This window comes from Prionailurus bengalensis, chromosome C1, assembly GCF_016509475.1.
Source record: "Prionailurus bengalensis isolate Pbe53 chromosome C1, Fcat_Pben_1.1_paternal_pri, whole genome shotgun sequence".
Classification (NCBI taxonomy): Eukaryota; Metazoa; Chordata; class Mammalia; order Carnivora; family Felidae; genus Prionailurus; species Prionailurus bengalensis.
Genome location: NC_057345.1, coordinates 204656358 through 204674621, shown reverse-complemented (window position 1 = coordinate 204674621; position 18264 = coordinate 204656358). Strand labels below are relative to the sequence as shown.

Genomic DNA, 18264 nt, shown 5'->3' with positions numbered 1-18264 from the left:
TGGACCCGGGAACTCCAAAGACACCACCAGGACTTGGTCCTGCCCGCCCCGCCTCTCGGCCCTGTCCTGTCTCTGCGCAGTTCCACTCTCAGGAAAGCTCTCCCCTCACAGCCAGCAGCTCCAGGCTTCCTCTCAGCACCCCTCACGGGGGAAACGTACCTCTTTCCTGGGTGTTCCGGCAACCAGACCAAGTCACATGAGCATCCCTGAACTGATCGCTGCGGCTACAGAGACAGAGGTGAAGGAGCAGGGTCAACCCAGCCAGGCCACCAGGCTGAGCAAGGAAGTGCTCAGAGAAGAGGTAGGAGCGGCAACCCACAGAATGCCAACCACTCCCTCCGCAGCCCAACTCCACACACCCTCTCCCCAGACACCGTCTCATATCGGGCACCTCCTGCCAATGACCCGAGAGCTTCATTAGTTTCCAACGGTAATCCGAGACAGTGAGAATCGAACTGGCCCGACTGTTCGTTAGGCAGTGATTTCCACATCAGGCCCCGTAACAGGCACTGCTGGCTGTGGACTGGGGCCCACGAGTCAGGGGTCCTACTTGCTCCCATCAGCCAGGGCAGAGTGGGGTTGGAGATGGGGTCTCACAGAAAAAGCAAGGCTGCTTGCGCTGTCCACTGAGGGAGAGCTATGGGTGGGGTAGTTTCTGTTGGAAGAGAGAAAGGAGCGGCAGGCTGCATGAATGACACATGTCAATACCTCCATGGCCTCTGGAATGGAAACAATTTATTGATACCTGAGACACTGTGCAGGAGACACGTTCCTACTGACCACTTAGCTTGACCCCTTGGGCCAGACCAGGCCAGGCAACTTCTCTCACCCTTCCCTTGGGTGAGATGACCCTTTCCTGGGTCATTCTGGGGCCTCACTGAGCGTCCAAAGGCTGGAGAAGTCCACAGCCAGAGTCTGGAGAGACAGTCTGCAGCCGTGGCTCCTAAGGCCAAAGCGGGGTCGGCAAGGAAGCCTCACCGGTCAAGATCTAGAGCCTCCTGGGTCACAGTCCGGAGTCCGATGGAAAACAACTCCTCCCAGGGCTCCCGGATCCAGGCCAACAGGGCCGTCAGCTGCTCAGGACACACAACCCGAAGTGCCCAAAAACTCTCCAGCCGGGACACCTGGCAGACAAAGTGGCGGTGAGGTGAGGCTCACAGAGGACCCACCGCCCCTCGACTCAAAGGCGTCTTTCCTTCCCCAAGCCTGTGTCACTCCCTGTAGGAGACCCTGACTTTGAGCTTTTTTTTTTTTTTTTTTTTTTAACGTTTATTTATTTTTGGGACAGAGAGAGGCAGAGCATGAATGGGGGAGGGGCAGAGAGAGAGGGAGACACAGAATCGGAAACAGGCTCCAGGCTCCGAGCCATCAGCCCAAAGCCCGACGCGGGGCTCGAACTCCCAGACCGCGAGATCGTGACCTGGCTGAAGTCGGACACTTAACCGACTGCGCCACCCAGGCGCCCCTGACTTTGAGCTTTTTAAACAGAACGCAATCAACACTTACTGGAGGCCCCCCAGAAGGCTTTCACATTTACTATCTTGTTCTTTTAATCCAGCATTTTTCAGAATATAAGTTCTGGAGTCAGTTCCAAGGAATTGGCTGGAGTTCAATTTCTGCATCTACCACTTGTGACCCAGGCAAGTAAGTTAATGTCCCCAAGCCTCAGTTTCTCCATCTGTAATAGGCCTAATGAGAGTACTCCTCCCACTGAGGCTGTGAAAACCAGATGGCTGGCACTGGGGCCCAATCGAACACGAACTCCAAGCGGCAGCCGGTGCGTCATGAAAGGCTTCCCAGGCAACACAAAGCCAGGCTCCAGGTCCATGGGGTTCCCATGGCTGTCTCCCCCGCCTCTACCTGCTGCTGATCCAGACACCCAGCGAGCCCCCCAGTTCCCTGCACCCCACTTCTCCATGCTCCCTCCAGCATGACTGCCCATCACATCCACACTGCCCCCAATGCCCAGCCCTCCTAGACTCATTTCCCACACTGCCCACCACCCCTGTCCTCATCTCTCTCTCTCTCTCTCTTTCTCTCTCTCTCTCTCACACACACACACACACCTCGTCATAGAAGACCAGTCGTAGGTCCCCCGGGGCCGTGCGATACAGCAGCACCGAGCTCAGGCTGCTGAGTGGCCACTGCTCCCTGACATGCACAGAAGGGCCCAGCCCCAAGGGCAGGGACTTCTCAGAAGCTTCACCAGATGGTGCTGGAAGAGGAGGCTCTGCCTGGGACCCTGCCACGTCCTCCTCTAACAGGTACAGGGTGGACAGAGTCATCAACAGGGACACAGGGCAGGTTGCAGGGCCTAGAGGGAAAGAGACAGGGCGAGGCCCAGGGTGGAAAGCCGCAGAGGAGCCCAGATCCCCGGGGCAGCATCCCAGTGCGCTTGAGAGGAGTGAACCACACCCTGCTGAGGTGGTCAGAGAGCAGCCTGTGCCCCTGGAGGCCAGGGCCCTCCCTTCTCCAAACTCCAGGCATCTCTAGCTTCCAAAACCTGAGGCCCAAGACAAAGGGAACCTGCCCCACCACCCACCCCACTCAGAAAGAAAGATCCACTCGCCTCCTCTGACAGGATGAGGTGGAGCAGACCCAGCCAATCGGCTCCACTTCATAGAAAGCCCATACCCGGAAGCAAAGGTCTCTGAGCAACTGAGGACCCAGGAAACCTCCTGGCCCCCCTCAGAGAGGCCGGGAAGACTGAGGCTGTCATTTGGGTGTGCCTGTGAGTGAGAGGAAGTCCGGATTCCAGGAGCTGAAAATTGCTACCACGGCATGAGAGGCACGGGGGGGGATGGGGGGGAGGTGCAGCCAGCGGCCTGGACAAGAAGAGGTACCGAAGCCTTACCTTCCACCAGGAACACCCGAAGGTAGAAGAACAGGGGAGGCTCCGAGGAAGAGCCCCTCTCCAGCAAAGGCCTGGGGAGAAGGTGTGGTCAGCGAGGGGGGCAGAAAATACTGAGAGGGGCAGGGAGGAGGGACCAGAGCTGGGTCAGGGGGGTGCAGGCGTGAGGGCAGGTGGCAGGCCCAGGTGCTCAGGGCCTAACCGTGGCCGGAGCTGGTGGCGAGGGCCTGTGCACCAAGAGCGGCCGCATGGGCCACCGAGCCCGGCCTCGGCCTGCTATCCACTCACCAGAGGCGGTGCTCCGGGGTTACCTCCTCCTCTGTGGCACTGACACTGCTCCTCCAGGCAGGAGGCAGAGCCTGCAAGACATCTGGACCGAGCCGGCCAGGGACAGGGAACCTCAGCGACCCCACCTCTTCCACCCACCCTCTCCGCCTCTCAACACCTTCCGTTCTCACGATCTCTAGATTTCAGAAACCTCTACAATGGACGAGTCCCAGTACCCGTCTGTCTCCGCTGCAGCTGCCAGACACAGGCAGCCCCCACCTGCCCTCCCTGCACCTCCCTTCCCCCTCTCCCCCCTCTCACCGGTGAGCTCATCTAGGAAAGCCCGGCAATGTCTGGCATCTCGGGGCAGCAGGACACAGCTGCCTGTCCCGGCAGCCCACTCCAGCCGCAGACTCTGTCCTGCCAGCCCCAGTTCGAGGCCACTCAGGTCGTGCAGGGGGACGGCCAGGGTTGGCTGTAGCCAGCTAGCCGGAGGCCCGCTGAGGAGAGGCAGGGTCAAAGCGGTGGCGAACAGTGAGTGGTATGAGACCCAAGGGGGCCCCGCCCTGACCCTGGCGGCCCCGCTTGCTCACCTTATCTCCCCTGTCACTTTTAACATGTAAAGCCTGTGGTCAGACACCACTACAAGACACACAAACTCCCCAGGGTGGCCTGCCAACACGACGGGCACCTGAGGAGCAGGGAAAATTAATGAGAAACAAGGGAGGACCAGGGAGGAGGCTGCCAGGCTGAGAACAGGTTCGCTGTGCTCAACCCTCCCCCCGGTGCTCACGCACCCTGGCCCCACCCCCCTGCACCCTGACCCTCAGCTGGGCTCAGCGGGTTTCCCTGCCTGGCACCATGCCCCCTCTGGCCCACCCTCCACACTCTGCCGGACCATCCTAAAGCAAACTAGACTGCCACTCCCCTGCCTCAGGGCTCCTGCGGCCCTTGGGATCGGGTCCAATCCCCTTGGCGGGCACTTGAGGCTGCCCCTCAACTGACCCCTGCCTCCCTCTTCAGACTCCTCTCAGGACACCTGCCCCCTCCCGCCCCCTCCTCCTGCTGCCCCGACAGCAGTCTTCCCCACGCGCTAGCTCCTCTCTCAGGCCCCCACCTACATGCTATTTCCTCCCCCCAGATCCTCACCTCCTACTCTGTAACTACTTTTTCAAGACCCGAATTACACCTTAGATCGGCTCCCCAAAGAGAGGCTCCCTCACTCAGCCCGATCCCAGCCCTTCCCAGACCATCGGGTTTCTCACACCACAACGTAAGACGGCTGGCGACACCAATTTACCCTAGACCCTTAGTGTCCTGCACATGCTAGATGCTCAAAGAGGAACCAGTGACATCATAGATCTACAACAGCAACGGGAGGTCCCCCTCGAGCGCCAGGTGCTGTGCTAGGCAGCTGTGACGCGGGCCTCACTGACGCCACCAAGCTCTGTAAGGCAGGCCCTGCTACCCCCGTTGCAGAGCGGTGACAACTGAGACTCCGATATCACAGCCACGCTGCACGTGACCGCTGGAGTTGAAACCGGGAACCGGACCCGGTGCTTCCAGAACCACTGCCCTGACACGATCTGCTGCGCTGGCAGCGAGTAGGCACTCTGGTCAGTGAGAGGCGCGGGGCAGTGTCGGGCTGGCGCAGACCTTGGTGCAGCACTGGAACTCCTCCTGGGCATCGGTGAACACCTCAACATCCAGGAAGAGCCGGAGTCGGTGGTCCACGGAGCGGAGGCCGTGGCGCTCAGGGGCTGGGGGCAGCAGTGGGCCGTCAGCCTTGGCTGCCACAGCGCCGTCCCGCCTCCCCGGCAGGACCTCCTCCCTCCCGCAAACACCACCCCTGTCTCGTTTCACCTCTACTCACGGGGACTGAGGCTCCAACTGTGGTGATCTAAGGAGCCTGGTGCCTGAGATGGGGCTGGGTCGGCCCTGTCGCGGTGGTCACTGTGGTCAGAAGGGTCACAGACAGTGCTGGTGGACTGCAAGGGAGCTGGCGATTGCTCTCCCTCCCTATGCTCCCTGTTGGTGGTTCCCAGGGACAGAGCCAGGAGAACCACATGATCGCTACCACAGTTTGGACATACAGCAGGAGATTCTGGAAGGAAGGATGGGCACAGTCCCTGTGAACCACCCCTCCGCCCCACAGTGTCACAATCCCCTACCACGCTCATAATGTTCCCCACCCCCTCTTGGACTCCCCCTGACCGACATCTCCAGCTCCATACACTCCTACCATTCCCAACGCCCCTCTCCCCACTCCCTCTGCAGGCCTGTTAACCACCCTCCATCCCGGTGAGGGAGCAGCAAACCCAGACCCATGGCCTGCAACCTCCTCAAAATGGACCCCACCTTCTGATTTGAGGCCTTCTCAGAGAGGACCAAACTCAGCCAGGCCCTGCTCTGGTCCCCTCCCACAGCCTCAGGCTGGTCACGTGCTCTGATGCTCCACCAGCCACGTCTGAAAGCTCCAAATCAACAGATCAGGAAGGCAGGGTGCCAGGTATGGGTCCAATTCCAGACTCTGTCACTTAACAGCTGTCATCTAGGCAATTATGACAAGTCACCTAAGCTCCCTGAGCCTGGTTCCTCTTCGGTAACAGAGGGTGATGACAGTGCCTATCTCACAGAGTTGTCAGGATGGGTGAACGGACCAGGTAAAGAACCCAGGTCAGGGATCGGCAGCAAGAGAAAAAACATTCCTTGAGCAGCTATAGCGTGCTGGGCATACGCTAGAACCTCTGACAACAGAATCAAAACTCTCCCGACCCCATTTTGCAAATGAGGAAAGCAACGATCTAATAACTGAACGTACCTGGACTGAGACCATGGAGCTGAGGCTAGCGGTGGTAGCTACCATTTACGGAGGACCTGTGCTTTGTGCCAGACACTGTGCCTGGCGTCTTTGTCACATTTAAATCTCCTAACAGTACAGAGGACAAGTTCACTCCCTTCTTTGTTCAGATGAGGTAACCAAGGCTCAAATAAAAAGAGGACGTAACACACAGGAACGTTCAATTATAATAATGACCCACTGAAGGGACCCCAGGGGCCACGTGACCCTGTGGAGCACAGAAAGGTCTTAGAGGGGATGGGGCTCTTTCCACTGTATACATTGTACTTCTGGGCCTCTGGGGAGGGAGGTTTAGAGAGGGGGGTGGAAAGGGGTCTATTTTCTCAATAAACTTTAAACCTCTGCTCTAGCCGCTGCCAAGAAGAAAAAAGTGGCTACCAAAAGTCATACGTTTCAACACAGACGTTATCAAGAATATTTTTTTTCTTTAATGTCTTCAAAGACATAGCTTTTTAACTGATCTACAGTGAAAAAAAATCTCTCCCTTTAAAGAACATAGTGTGAAAAGATGCCATGAGGCACCGCTCGATATGAAGTAGCTTCCAAGGTCAGTCAAGGAAGGACCATCTCAGCCAACTCCCACAGCATCTTACTCAACAGCCAAACACACTCAGAGGACAGCACTACACCCAATACTGCAGTGAGAGCTCAGGAGCTTTTATGCAGTTTCTAAATATTAGCCAGAAAAAGTGGAAAGAGCCTTCAAGTTATGAAAAAATAATGAGTACGTTTAAATAGTTTCAGAGATTGTATTTCCTGACTTTCAAAAAGAAAGAATATAATTCTCTTTTTGCTCCTTTTCTTTTTTTTTTTTTTTTTTTTGATAAATGTATCAGACAGATGAGTCTATTTTCCTCCAGGCAGAAAAGCTGGTCCCAATTCCTTCCCTTCCCTGGGGTTCCCCCTCCACACTCCCTCCCTCAAAGCCACTGTCTCTGAAATGGTGGGAGAGGTGTGGGCAGGAAGGCCAAGGGCAGGGCCCGTACCTGTCTCTTGGAACAGAGGCCTCCAGCCTTCCTCACTGTCTAATCCCAACCTGGGCTCCTCTGGCTTGAACTCATGGCCACAACGTAGACACTGGAGTCTGCCCCTCAGCGGGTCTCTTGCTTCCCCAAGCTGACACTGAGCCGTGGTGGCTGCTTGGGTCAACACGGCAAGCAGCTCCTGATACAGGGTTGGCCAGAAGCAGCTGTGAGCAATGGACCCTGGCCCTTGACCCCCCAATCCTTCCCCAGCCTCCTGGGCCTCGCTCCGGGCCCCATTACCTGGATAGCTGCATGGGCATCGGGCTCCAGCACCACATATCGACGCAGCTGCCGGTCAGGGCAAATATAGGAGAAACGCAGAACAAGGACAGGGGCCCTGGGGAGCGGATCTGAGCCCTGCACACAAAGAGGGGGACTGCGTAGAAAAGAGTAGAGAAGGGGCGCCTGGATGGCTCAGTCGGTTAAGCGTCCAACTTTGGCTTAGGTCATGATTTCATGCTTCGTGGGTTCGAGCCCTACAGCAGGTTCTGTGCTGACAGCTCAGAGCCTGGAGCCTGCTTCAGGTTCCATGTCTCCCTCTCTCTGCCCCTCCCCCAGTCACACTCTGTCTCTGTCTCTGTCTCTTTCAAAAACAAATAATAAAAACGTTAAAAAAGAAAGAAAGAAGAAAAGGCAAAAGGCGGAAGGGAAGGGAAGGGAGGGGAGGGGAGGGGAGGGGAGGGGAGGGGAGGGGAGGGGAGGGGGAGGGGAGGGAAGGGAAGGGAAGGGAAGGGAAGGGAAGGGAAGGGAAGGGAAGGGAGGGGAGGGGAGGGGAGGGGAGGGGAGGGGAGGGGAGGGGAGGGGAGAGTAGAGAGTGGACCAGAGGGATTCCGGTTATACTGACAGCATGGCAGAGAACAGTAGCTCTGGATGTCATGAAAATGCTCCTGCTGCCATCCACGCTCCAGCTCAGCAGCCCAGCCTCCCAGGCTGCCTGGGCCCATGCCTTTGCCCCCGCAACTTCCCTCTTCTGCTCCAAGAGCCAACGAGAGACTGTGGGAAACTCGCAGTCCAGTGCTTTGCACCCAACAACCATGCTGTCCGAGTCGGCTCCTGCAAAAAGCCCAGCCCCTCTTCCAGGACCCCTAACACCACCGCTCACCTCGAGCACCGCTTCTCTGCCGGTCCGAGGCTCGGGCTCCACCTCAGCCGCCTCTAGACTCTGGAGCTCCAGCCGTGCCAGGGTCCGGGCCGCTTGGAGTTCCACCTCAAACAGGTGGCCAGAAGTGACCCGGAGAAAGCATTCCCTGCCCCGCACGCCCTCAGGCCCCTCCAGGGGACACACCAACATGGGGCGACACAGTTCCGCTGAGGAGAGATCAGGGGAGCAGCCCCATAAGAAGAGAGAGGTATCCCTGACTCTGCCCTCCCAAGGGGTGGCCTTCCATCCAAGAGGGGTAAGCCAGGGGCGCCTGGATGGCTCAGTCGGTTGAGCGTCTGACTTCGGCTCAGGTCATGGTCTCACAGTCCGTGGGTTCGAGCCCCGTGTCGGGCTCTGTGCTGACAGCTCGGAGCCTGGAGCCTGCTTCCGATTCTGTGTCTCCCTCTCTCTCTGCCCCACTCCCATTCGCCCTCTGTTTCTCTCTCAAAAATAAACATTAAGAAAGACTGCAGGGGTGAGCTATCCCCAGTCTGGGTTTTCCTAACTCTCCCAGATATGCCACCAGCACCGGGCCCCGTCTCCCTGACGGGCACTGAGCGCTCACAACTCACCCTCCACTTCATTCCGCTCCTGCTCCTCCTCCTCTTCTTCCTCCTTTCCTTCTTCCTCCTTCACCAGCTCCTCCACCACCTCTTCTTCCCGGGGCTCCGGCCGTAGCCTGACCTCCTCTGCCATTTCCTGTGGTGACTCCTTCTCTGGGCGGGGAGGCCCAGGCACAGACCCTGGGCTCAGGGTGTCTGGGCACAGAGTGCTGAGGGCAGGGGTCTGGGAGGCAGCCAGAACCGGGGTCCCAGAGGTCTCCAGGTGATTCCTATACTGTAGCCAGTCACAGCCAAACCGTTCCCGGAAGCTGTTCATGAGTTCAAGTTCCCGATGCTGCTGCACAAACTGCCCTGGGCCGGTGGGGAGAGCACCACTGAGCAAGCCCACGCCCCCACCACAACCCCCGCCGAGCCCGACCTCTTCTGCAACTCTCCCTCACAGTGAAGTAAACGGGTGTGTAATGTTAATAGGGGCTGGGCATCAGGGGGAAACTAAAGGCTTCCCCTCAGCAGCGTGTCCTGAAGCATGTCCTGTAGAACACCTGTGGTCGTGTGCAATTCGGAACCACACAACATCCACTCCTTGGGAGATTCGAGATACAAGGGGGCACCCTGGAGGTCCTGAGACGTCCTAGAAGGAGGACGTCTATTTGGCTTTGGTTAGCCCGGAAGTTCCCACGCAATCTAGTCATCAAGTGACCTTTCGACAGCCTACAAAATTCACGTTCCTTGAAAAACACTTTGGAAAATGCTGCCCAAGAGTGGTCTCTTCTCCTTTCCCTAAATTAGAAAGAAAGAGGAAAGCCTACGAGGCCCTCTATAATGCTGTGCTCCACCACAGACAGAATCCTTCTACCGAGAAGACTGGGACAGGACACTGAAGACAGGACTGGGCAAGGGCAGCTGGGAGCATGGCGGACTTACCAGCCGGGGAGGGGTCCAGAGTACGGGGCTCTGGGTCTGTATCACTGGGTTCCGAGATACTTGCTCGCCTCACACGGACTCGGCTCTGAAGGTGGACAGAGGGCCCATGCTCTATGAAAGCCAGGGCCTCCCACCCTGCCATCCATGGCCACCCACCCAACCTACCCAGAAAGCCCCACCCAACCTACCCAGAAAGCCCCACTCACGAGGCCTTACTATTTTCAGCCCATCGATAAACCAGAGCACCCATTAAAGGGACTCAACCCCAGCACAAGGCAGCCTAGGACACCGTCTACCTTAACCTTACGATGTGGGGGCTGGGCCACAACGCCCCCAGAGGAGATGCTGTCGCTCAAGTCAGGGCCACCTGAGGTTTCAACAGTACTCCCTGCTGGCCAGAGCACAGGTGGAGCCATGGAGCTGGAGGATGTGGAGAGCTGGGGTGTGACAACAGGAAGGACAGAAAGGTTGGAGCCAGAGGTACACCTCTGCCCTGCCAGGCTAGCCAGAGGACAGGCCCTACTTTGCAGCTTCCCAGAAAGACCCCTACCCTGGGACCCCTTTCATGTCCTCCCAAACCAATCCTATTCCCAGAGCTCCCAGCATACTAACCTGAAAGTCAGTCAGTGACAAGACTTTCCCGTCGAGAAGGAACTGAGCAAAGACAAAAGAGGAGGGGTCGTGTTGGTGGTAGAGTTCCTGCCTGCCCACGCAGGGAAACCCTTCAGCCCAGGGACCGCTAGGCTCAGCGAGGGGCAACAGCATAACAAGCAGGGAGTCCGGGGCTATGGCCCCTCACCCAAGGATGAGGTGGAAAGAGGCACAAGGGGGCGAGGGCAGGACCAGGCAAGAAAGGGACAGCAGAGCGGATGTGAGAAGATTACTCACGCCTGCTGCAGCATCCCTGACACGGGGTGACAAGTACTGGGCAGTGACCGCCCGATGCGCAGGGTGGAACCACAAAGGGTTCCCCTCCAGGTAGAGCTGAAGAGCAGGAAGGGGAGACTGAGATGGGCCTCAGGCCTCCCTGAGTGAGGAAGGGCACTCACCAAATCAGTCCAGGAGGGAGGGAGAGGCGCACAGCTGGCTCCCAAGTCCCGGAAGCGCTCAAGACTCACCTTGCGGAGCTCAGCCAGTAGCCACAACGGGGACAGCTCCCTGTGTCCTTCTAGCAGGTTGTATGCCACATCCAGGTGCCGCAGGTTCCTCAGCCGCTCCAGGCCTGGGTGCAGATGAGAAGGGAGGAAGGACAGGTGGGTGAGTTCAGGGGGCAGGGTGCTGGGGGACATGCAGCGGAAAGACCAGCCTGGGCATCTCAGACCTACCCGTAGACCCACAAGAGGCCCTGGAGGCATGCGGTTCCCGGACCACTCTCAGTCTCACATTGCCCCTAAAACCCTGTGTGCCCCCGCCTACTCTCTGGCCCCCCACTTCCCTCCCCAAACTCCCACTCACCCTGCAGGCTCCGGAGCTCATTGCCTCGCAGTATCAGGGTCCCCAGAGCGGCCCCTGAGGGTCCTATTCTTGGCACCATATGCAGGTGGTTATAGGAGATGTCCAGATGGCAGAGCTCAGACAAGTCCTGAGAGGGGTTGGTGACAAAGATTCTCTCCTTGACCAGACTCTAGCCGGGCTCCTCTGAGCCTTCAAGCAGGCCTCAACCTTGGCCTATAAAGACTGCGTACTCTCAGCACAAATGATTCATCCAGTCCTCCACACCCCCCTCCCCGCACCATGTTAACAGACTTGAACAAATACTGGCATAGTTCCTAATAGCTCAAGGTCACATCATTGGGAAGACAACTCCAACCCCCTTCCGTTCCGTCCTAGAGAAACTCCAGGCTGCCAGGAGAATTTAGTTTGTTGCAGCCAATGCCTGAAGTTACAGCCCCTGTGTCCCAGCCTCTGTGGGAAGGTAGGAAGCTAACTCTGGCAAGCGCCGGTTAGCAAACCCAGACCCAGATGGGTTTCACGTGGACCAGTGCCCCCTTCCCGCTTTCTGTACATTTCTACCTTCTTGACCTGAGGAAACTAACTGGAGAGAATCTGCTCAAGCCCCTGTCTTCCCCGGCCCCATTCCCTCACTCTCCCTTTAAAGGTCCCAGTAATCTCTGCACAAACTGAATTGGAATTCAGTTCACGCTGAAGTTTACTACCAATTAAAATAGTTTTACTGCTGATTACATTCCACGCTAGCTTATTACTACTCCAATGGTGCGTTACGGATTAAAGTCTGTTCTCACCACATTAACTAGTGTCTGACTTTGGCCACCCCTGACTATGAGATGTGGGAGAAGGCTCTTCACCATCTTCCCGAAGCCATCTTTTCTGAGCTAGGCATAGGCTGAGCAACATCCCACAACCTTCGCACCCACGGTAATACTACACAAGCAGGTACTCCTATGACTTCTGCTTGATGGGTGAAGAAACTCAGAGGTTAGTTTGTCCCAAATCACACAAGGATTAGGAGCTGAGATTTGAATGCTGGCCTGTCTTATGCTAGAGCCTGAGTTCTCAAACAGTACTGCCTCCAGGATGCAGCCCCACCTGGGGGAAGGCGGGGGACAAGACGAAGGTGGGAGCAAAACCAGGTCCAGGAGAGAGGATCAGAGCAGAATCAGAGACCCATGTGGTACCAGCCCCAACCAGCCTGCCCATACTCACCATCAGGAAGCCCTCACAGTCCTGCACTTGATTGTGGCTCAGATTCAGGAAGCGCAGAGCTGACAAGAGACGCTGGGGGGCATGGGAAAAGCAGCAGAGAATCAGACACCTCCGTGCAACCAGCTGGCCCTCCTCCCTAAGGGCCTGTCCGTGTCCTTCCCCAAATTCCCTTCCCTCTCAGGCACTCACCAGGGAGCTGTCTAAAGAAGTCAGTGCGTTGTAGCTGAAGTTGGCAGAGAGTAGAGCCAGCCAAGGCAGGGCAGAGCAGAGGTCACCACCGCAGGCTGAGAGGAGCTCCTGAGACAGGGTGCTCCATTACTGCCACTGTCCCCTCCTCCCCAACGCAAGGCCACGCTGTCTCCCAGCCATTCATTCGTTCTTTATATACTAAAGTCGGTCTGCAGAGGCAGACTGAAAGAAAGCCCAGGGCCCTGCCCCCAGGAGTTCATTGTGGGGAGAATGGGGAGACAAACATGGGAATATTGAATACAAGAGGGTAGGTGTGGCCATAAACGTATAAACAGATACACAGTGCTCTGGGAGCAGAGCAAAGGGGGCAAGGACACTGTCCAGAGGGAAGCAGGAGGCAGGGAAGGCTGCAAAAAAGAGGGAATGTCAGAGCTTGGTCCTCTATGTCCCTCAGAACAGGGCATCCGGGCCCAGCCTTCATTCTCCTTACCTCTAATGCCTGGATGCTCCTGCTGCAAATCAGGGTCTCTAGCTGGGAGTAGATGCCACAGAGGCCACGAAGGCAATGGATGGGGACACCTCGGAGCTGTGGTGGAGAAAAGGAGGGAAGGAAATAGGGAGACAAAACTTCACAAAAGGCAGACGCTTCGCCTCCCTTTCCCTCCTTTTACAGGGAGGGAAAGGTCGACAAGGCCAACTATGATTCAGGGAACCGTTACACGAGACAGATGTCACACTGCCACAGAGCAATGGGCACACTCAGGCCTGCCCCCCTGCCCCCCCCCCACCCCGGCAAAAGAGACCATCTCTCTTTCTCCATTCCCAAAAGGTTGTCCCAAGCTGGGTTTTGTGTGCCAGCATCCAACACTCCATACCTCCAGATGCCGAAGGGACTTGAAGGGAAAAATCTTGATGGGCCCTGGGAGGCCAGAACCAGGGACATGTACCAGCTAAAACAAAACAAAACAAAAAAACCACTCATGTCACTGAGGCCAGCACAGCTCCCTTTCCTTAACCTTTCCTCCTCGGCACAGCCACCCACAGCTCTCACATCTCCTCGATCTGGGCCCTGCAGACTTCTTGCACCCATGTACCCACCCCCGGCTCTTGGGCCCTGTGTACATCCTACCCAATTCCCACCCCAGGACCTTGAGTGAAAGAGTTTTCTGCAGCACATCGAAGAGGAACTGAAGCTGGAGGATGACAGGGGAGTCGGCGGGATGAGAGGGCAGAGCCACAAAGCCTGTCTGGCCAGGGCCCCATGGTCCCAGGTGCAGCTCAAATACGTGGCTCAGCTGCTGCAGGGTGCCAGTCAACAGGCTCAGAGTGCTACGGCCAGACAGGACCACATCACCTGCAGGGAAAGGGGTGGACAGGAAGGAGAGCATAACAAAAGGGTCTTTCCCTTTATCCTAAGACTCTGCGACCCCAGGACACACCCAGTCCAATCCACACTGTAATCTTCCACTGCCAGGATCATACTATCTCCTCCCCCGCCCAAAAGTCTTCAATGGCTCCCCTCTATCTTCCCAAAAAGTCCTAACTCTTCAGCCTGAAATATGAAATCGTGTCACTACATCCAACCGACTTTTCCAAATTTTCTTTCACCATCTGCTCAAGAGAGTCTGGCCTACTCACGATGCTGGGAATACAGTCAGCGTGGTTCACAGCTTCCTCGTTTTCTGATATTCCCTTCCACTCTGCTCAGCTTGAGACCTACCTCCTCCAGGCAGGCTTCTCACTGTGTCACACTGCTGTACTTTTAGACCATAATCATTCATTTTACATAAAAGCTGGTAATGTGTCTCATCTTTTTTTTTTTTTTAAGTAAACTCTACATTCAACATGGGGCTCAAGCCCATGACCCCAAGATCAAGAGTCACATGCTCCACCGCTCAACCAGCCAGGTGCCCCACGTGTTGGTTTCATCTTTGCTTCTTTTTCTGATTGAAAGATAGGCACACTTGCAGAAACTTTCAAACAATCCTAAAATGCACGTCATAAAAAGAATAACCGCTCGTTATAGCATTGGTACTATTCTTGATCTCTATGCTAAAACTGCTCTAACGAGACTGTCATCCTTGAGGGCATCTTTTGATCACCTTGGTACCCGTCACTGCACCTAAAAAAGTATAGCTATGAGGTAGGCACAGAGAAATATTTTTTTTTACTTTTTTTTTTTAAACCAAGATATAGGGGTGCTAGGTGGCTCAGTCCGCTAAGTGTCCAACTCTTAATTTCGCCTCAGGTCCTGATCTCACGGTTCGTGAGTTCAAGCCCTGGGTTAGGCTCTGCCCTGGCAGCGTGAAGCCTGCTTGGGATTCTGTCTCTCTCTCTCTCTGTTCCTCCCCTATTTGCACACAAATGCTCTCCCTCTTTCTCTCTCAAAAATAAACTAACGTTTTAAATAAAAACAAGGATAGAGTCAAAGGATGTTGCAAAAATGTTACAGACAGGTATTCTATACCCTCCACCCAGTTTCCACCAATGGTTACATTTTATGTAAATGTGGTAAGCGATCAAAGGCAGGAAACTGACGATGTATATACGTACATCCCTATAGTTCTATGCCACTGTCATTGGTGTGGATTCCTATAACCAACATCACCATGAAAATACAAAACTATTCCATCACCATAAATATCTCTCTCTAGCTTCCTCTTTATAGCAATACATACATACATACACATATACACATACACACACACACACACACACACACACACACACACACCATCATGCCTAACCCCTAGAGCACCAGGTCAGATTTGTCTGAACAAACCAATAAATCCTGTAACCTTACTTGAAAGATGGTCTATGTACTTGACACAAAGGATAGATGCAGACAGGGTTCAAAGATTCTTCCCACCCTCAAAGAGCCCCCCAGTCTACAAGAGATAAAATAACATACACAGTTAATAAAACAAGCCAGAAACTGAAACTGCTATAAACAGAGATTCCACAGATACCATCAATGGGAGTACAGAGTGCTAGAAGGCAGCTAACATGAATTGGGTAGTATGTGACAGACAACTTTGTTACCTCATTTAAACTTCTTTAAAATCTCCTAAAGAGAAGCACTACTGACCACCTCTTTCAGATATGAAAATGAGAGCTTAGAAAAGAATATCAACCGAGATTATATAGGTGGTAGGAAGTTGGTACTTCTGTGTGATCTCAAAGCCAAGGCTTGTTGTACCACGACTAATGTCAACCACATACTGAACAACCAGTGTGGCTCCACCATGCCCAAGTCCTGAAAGAAGAAACTCTAGTAAAAACAGCTACCAGTTTTGAGCCCTTACATATTATGCAAACATTGTCCTAAGTGCTTTACGTGAATTAAAATTAATCCCCTCGACAACTTTTTGAGTCAAGTACAATCATTATGCCATTTTGCTGGTGAGGAAAACTGAAGCTCTGAAAACTTAACTTCGCCACGTTTGAAAGAAGGTTGGGATTCCAACCCAAGTGAATCTGACTCCAACAAACCTCGTGCTTTTAACTATACTAAGGATCTTGCCACACATCAACGATTATACTAGTCCCTGGTCTCCAGAGACTTACAGCCAAGTAATGATCACCTTCCTCTGAGAGTATCAGAGAACGCATGGAGGAAGTGGTACTGGAGTTGGACCTCGAAGGATGGCTAAGGTTTGAACTGTCAAAGACAAAGGACACTGTAAGCAATGGCACCAGAGAAAAAACCCCAGAGAAGTAAAAAAAATGAACTGACGCTCGAACCCTCGTGACCTTAAACAGCTGTAATTCTATGACTCCTAGGGGGAGTGTCTCTGTAAGGCAGGGTGCATCCGCACCCTGCCCCAGCCCCCAGATCAACCAGGTACCCACTCACCAGACTCCCGCAGCAGCCCGGCGAGCTTCCACACCAGGGCGTCCCGCTGGGCGGTCGTCATGGCCACGGGACGCTGGGGGCGGAGCCTGAGAAAGAGGAAGCGGAAGAGCCTCAGGTGGGTGGTAGTACAAAAAGCCTAGGACGTCCGAGCAAGCCGAGACCTCGCAGGGAAAAAAAGTAAGAGAGAGAGCGAGGAAGAGCATCCTGTCGGGTACCCTTTCGAGGGGCATAAGACCTAGCCACCCAAACTGACCTCCTGTGTGCTCCTTCCACCAACTCTGCAGCCCGGCGCCTATCAATAATGGACGGGAAGTCCCGCCCCGGAAGGAAGGCGGGGAAGCGGGACAACCGGAAAGCTTGCCTGCGCTGCCGGAAACCACGCCCTAAGTCGTGCAGACGTGTCGGCTGGAGGCGGTGGGGTCTGGGTGCGGACGGGGCGGTCCCTCGGCGCTCCGACCTGCTGGGCCCGGCCCCCTCCGCCCCCCCCCCGCCCGAAGGGGAGCCGCCACCGCCACCGCCACCCCCGCCCCACTCGTGGGCTCCGCTCGGCAAGGGACTTCCACTCGGCTTGCCGCGGCCCCTGTGAGGAAAACAAACGTGACTGGTTGTTTGCAGACTGGGCGGGGAAGCAAAGTTTTGGGAAACGGAATTTTCTCTTAGTGAGGAAAGGACTCGGCCAAAGCGAACACTTGTTTTCCAATTAAAGGAGAGCGAGTCCGCCATAGGAGTTTTTTTGGTATCTGCCGAAAGCGGGAGCTGGCAAATTTGCCACTTCTGCAGTGCCCCTTGACGGTTTTTCCTTAACGTCCCTCCAAAATCTGTCCTTTTTTCCTTCAGCAATGTCAGACTCTCATACTGAGATTGGTAATGCTCCACGTGTATCAGGTCTCTTGTTTTTACCGCGTTCCGTCTCCTAACACGTGAATAAAAATTGTTAGACCAGCTTTGAAAAAAAAAAAAAACAGGTTCACAGAGGCTACGTTACCTGCAAAGGTCTTTCAATTAGTAACCAATTTTGTCAAGACTGCCAAATTTTCCTGGTTCCAAGTTCCCATTAGAGCTTTCACCTTGCTCCCGGTCAAAAGAGGACCTCCCGGCGCCTGGGCGTCTCAGTTGATTAAGCCTGGGGCTCGACGTCTGCTCAAGTCATGATCTCAAGGTTCGCGAGATGGAGCCCTGCGTGGGGCTCTGCGCTGACGCCACGGAGGAGCCTGCTTGGGATTTTCTCCCTCTCTCTGGCCCCTCTCCCGCTTGTGTTTTCTCTCTCTCTTTCTCAAAATAAACATTAAAAAAAAAAAAAAAAGACATCAACTACTGAGCTAGATTAAAGAAAAATGTAACGATTTGTTTTTCAGGGAGAGTTGTGCCTTTCTTAATTAAGTGCCTTTTCTACAGAGGAAAATCAAATGAATCCTTTACCAGTTGAGGGTGAGACTATAGTTACCTTTATCTCAAGTTGCAAAATTTGAAGGATCTGTTTTTCTAAAGACATAATATTTGAAATGGCAATTTATGCCTCTAAACCAGACAATTTAGCGTTTATCACATACTGTGTGATGAGCCAAAAGCCTAAAAGGCAGTCAAATGAAGTAAGTGGAAGCACGTAGTGAACGGTAGAGCAGTATACAAAGGAAGAGTAGAGTCTCAATATATTTTTGTCGAATTAGTAATCCCAGAGCCATGATGGTTGTCAGTCTCTGTTCATCCGTCACCTGGAACTAGGAAGGGAGCGTTCTCCCATAGCTGTCACTGCCAACGGTAACCCTCTTAGGCAAGAAGAGAGATTGTTTTGGGGCGCCTGGGTGGCTCAGTCGGTTAAGCGGCCAACTTCGGCTCAGGTCATGATCTCTCGGTCCAAGAGTTCGAGCCCCGCGTCCGGCTCTGTGCTGACAGCTCAGAGCCTGGAGCCTGTTTCAGATTCTGT

At 54.7% G+C, this 18264-nt stretch overlaps 1 protein-coding gene across 2 annotated transcripts; it reads right to left on the bottom strand.

Moving 5' to 3' along the window:
* Positions 1–715: 715 nt before the first annotated feature.
* LOC122481822 (serine/threonine kinase 11 interacting protein) lies at positions 716–16700 on the bottom strand. 2 transcript variants are annotated; one of them, XM_043577954.1, is made up of 25 exons: positions 16594–16700; positions 16341–16426; positions 13633–13838; positions 13360–13434; positions 12975–13070; positions 12485–12592; positions 12296–12367; positions 11087–11213; positions 10750–10853; positions 10520–10615; positions 10244–10285; positions 9928–10068; positions 9632–9716; positions 8717–9058; positions 8106–8311; positions 7244–7360; positions 6965–7142; positions 4992–5222; positions 4775–4878; positions 3712–3809; positions 3440–3618; positions 3140–3221; positions 2855–2925; positions 2067–2314; positions 716–1124 (listed from the first exon to the last, which is right to left on the bottom strand). In XM_043577954.1, the coding sequence occupies exons 2-25, from the start codon at positions 16399–16401 to the stop codon at positions 975–977; spliced, it is 3219 nt and encodes a 1072-aa protein (XP_043433889.1). In that variant the 5' UTR covers positions 16402–16426; positions 16594–16700; the 3' UTR covers positions 716–974. The 2 variants fall into 2 exon arrangements, with proteins under 2 accessions (XP_043433889.1, XP_043433890.1); XM_043577955.1 differs by lacking the exon at positions 10520–10615.
* Positions 16701–18264: the final 1564 nt, after the last annotated feature.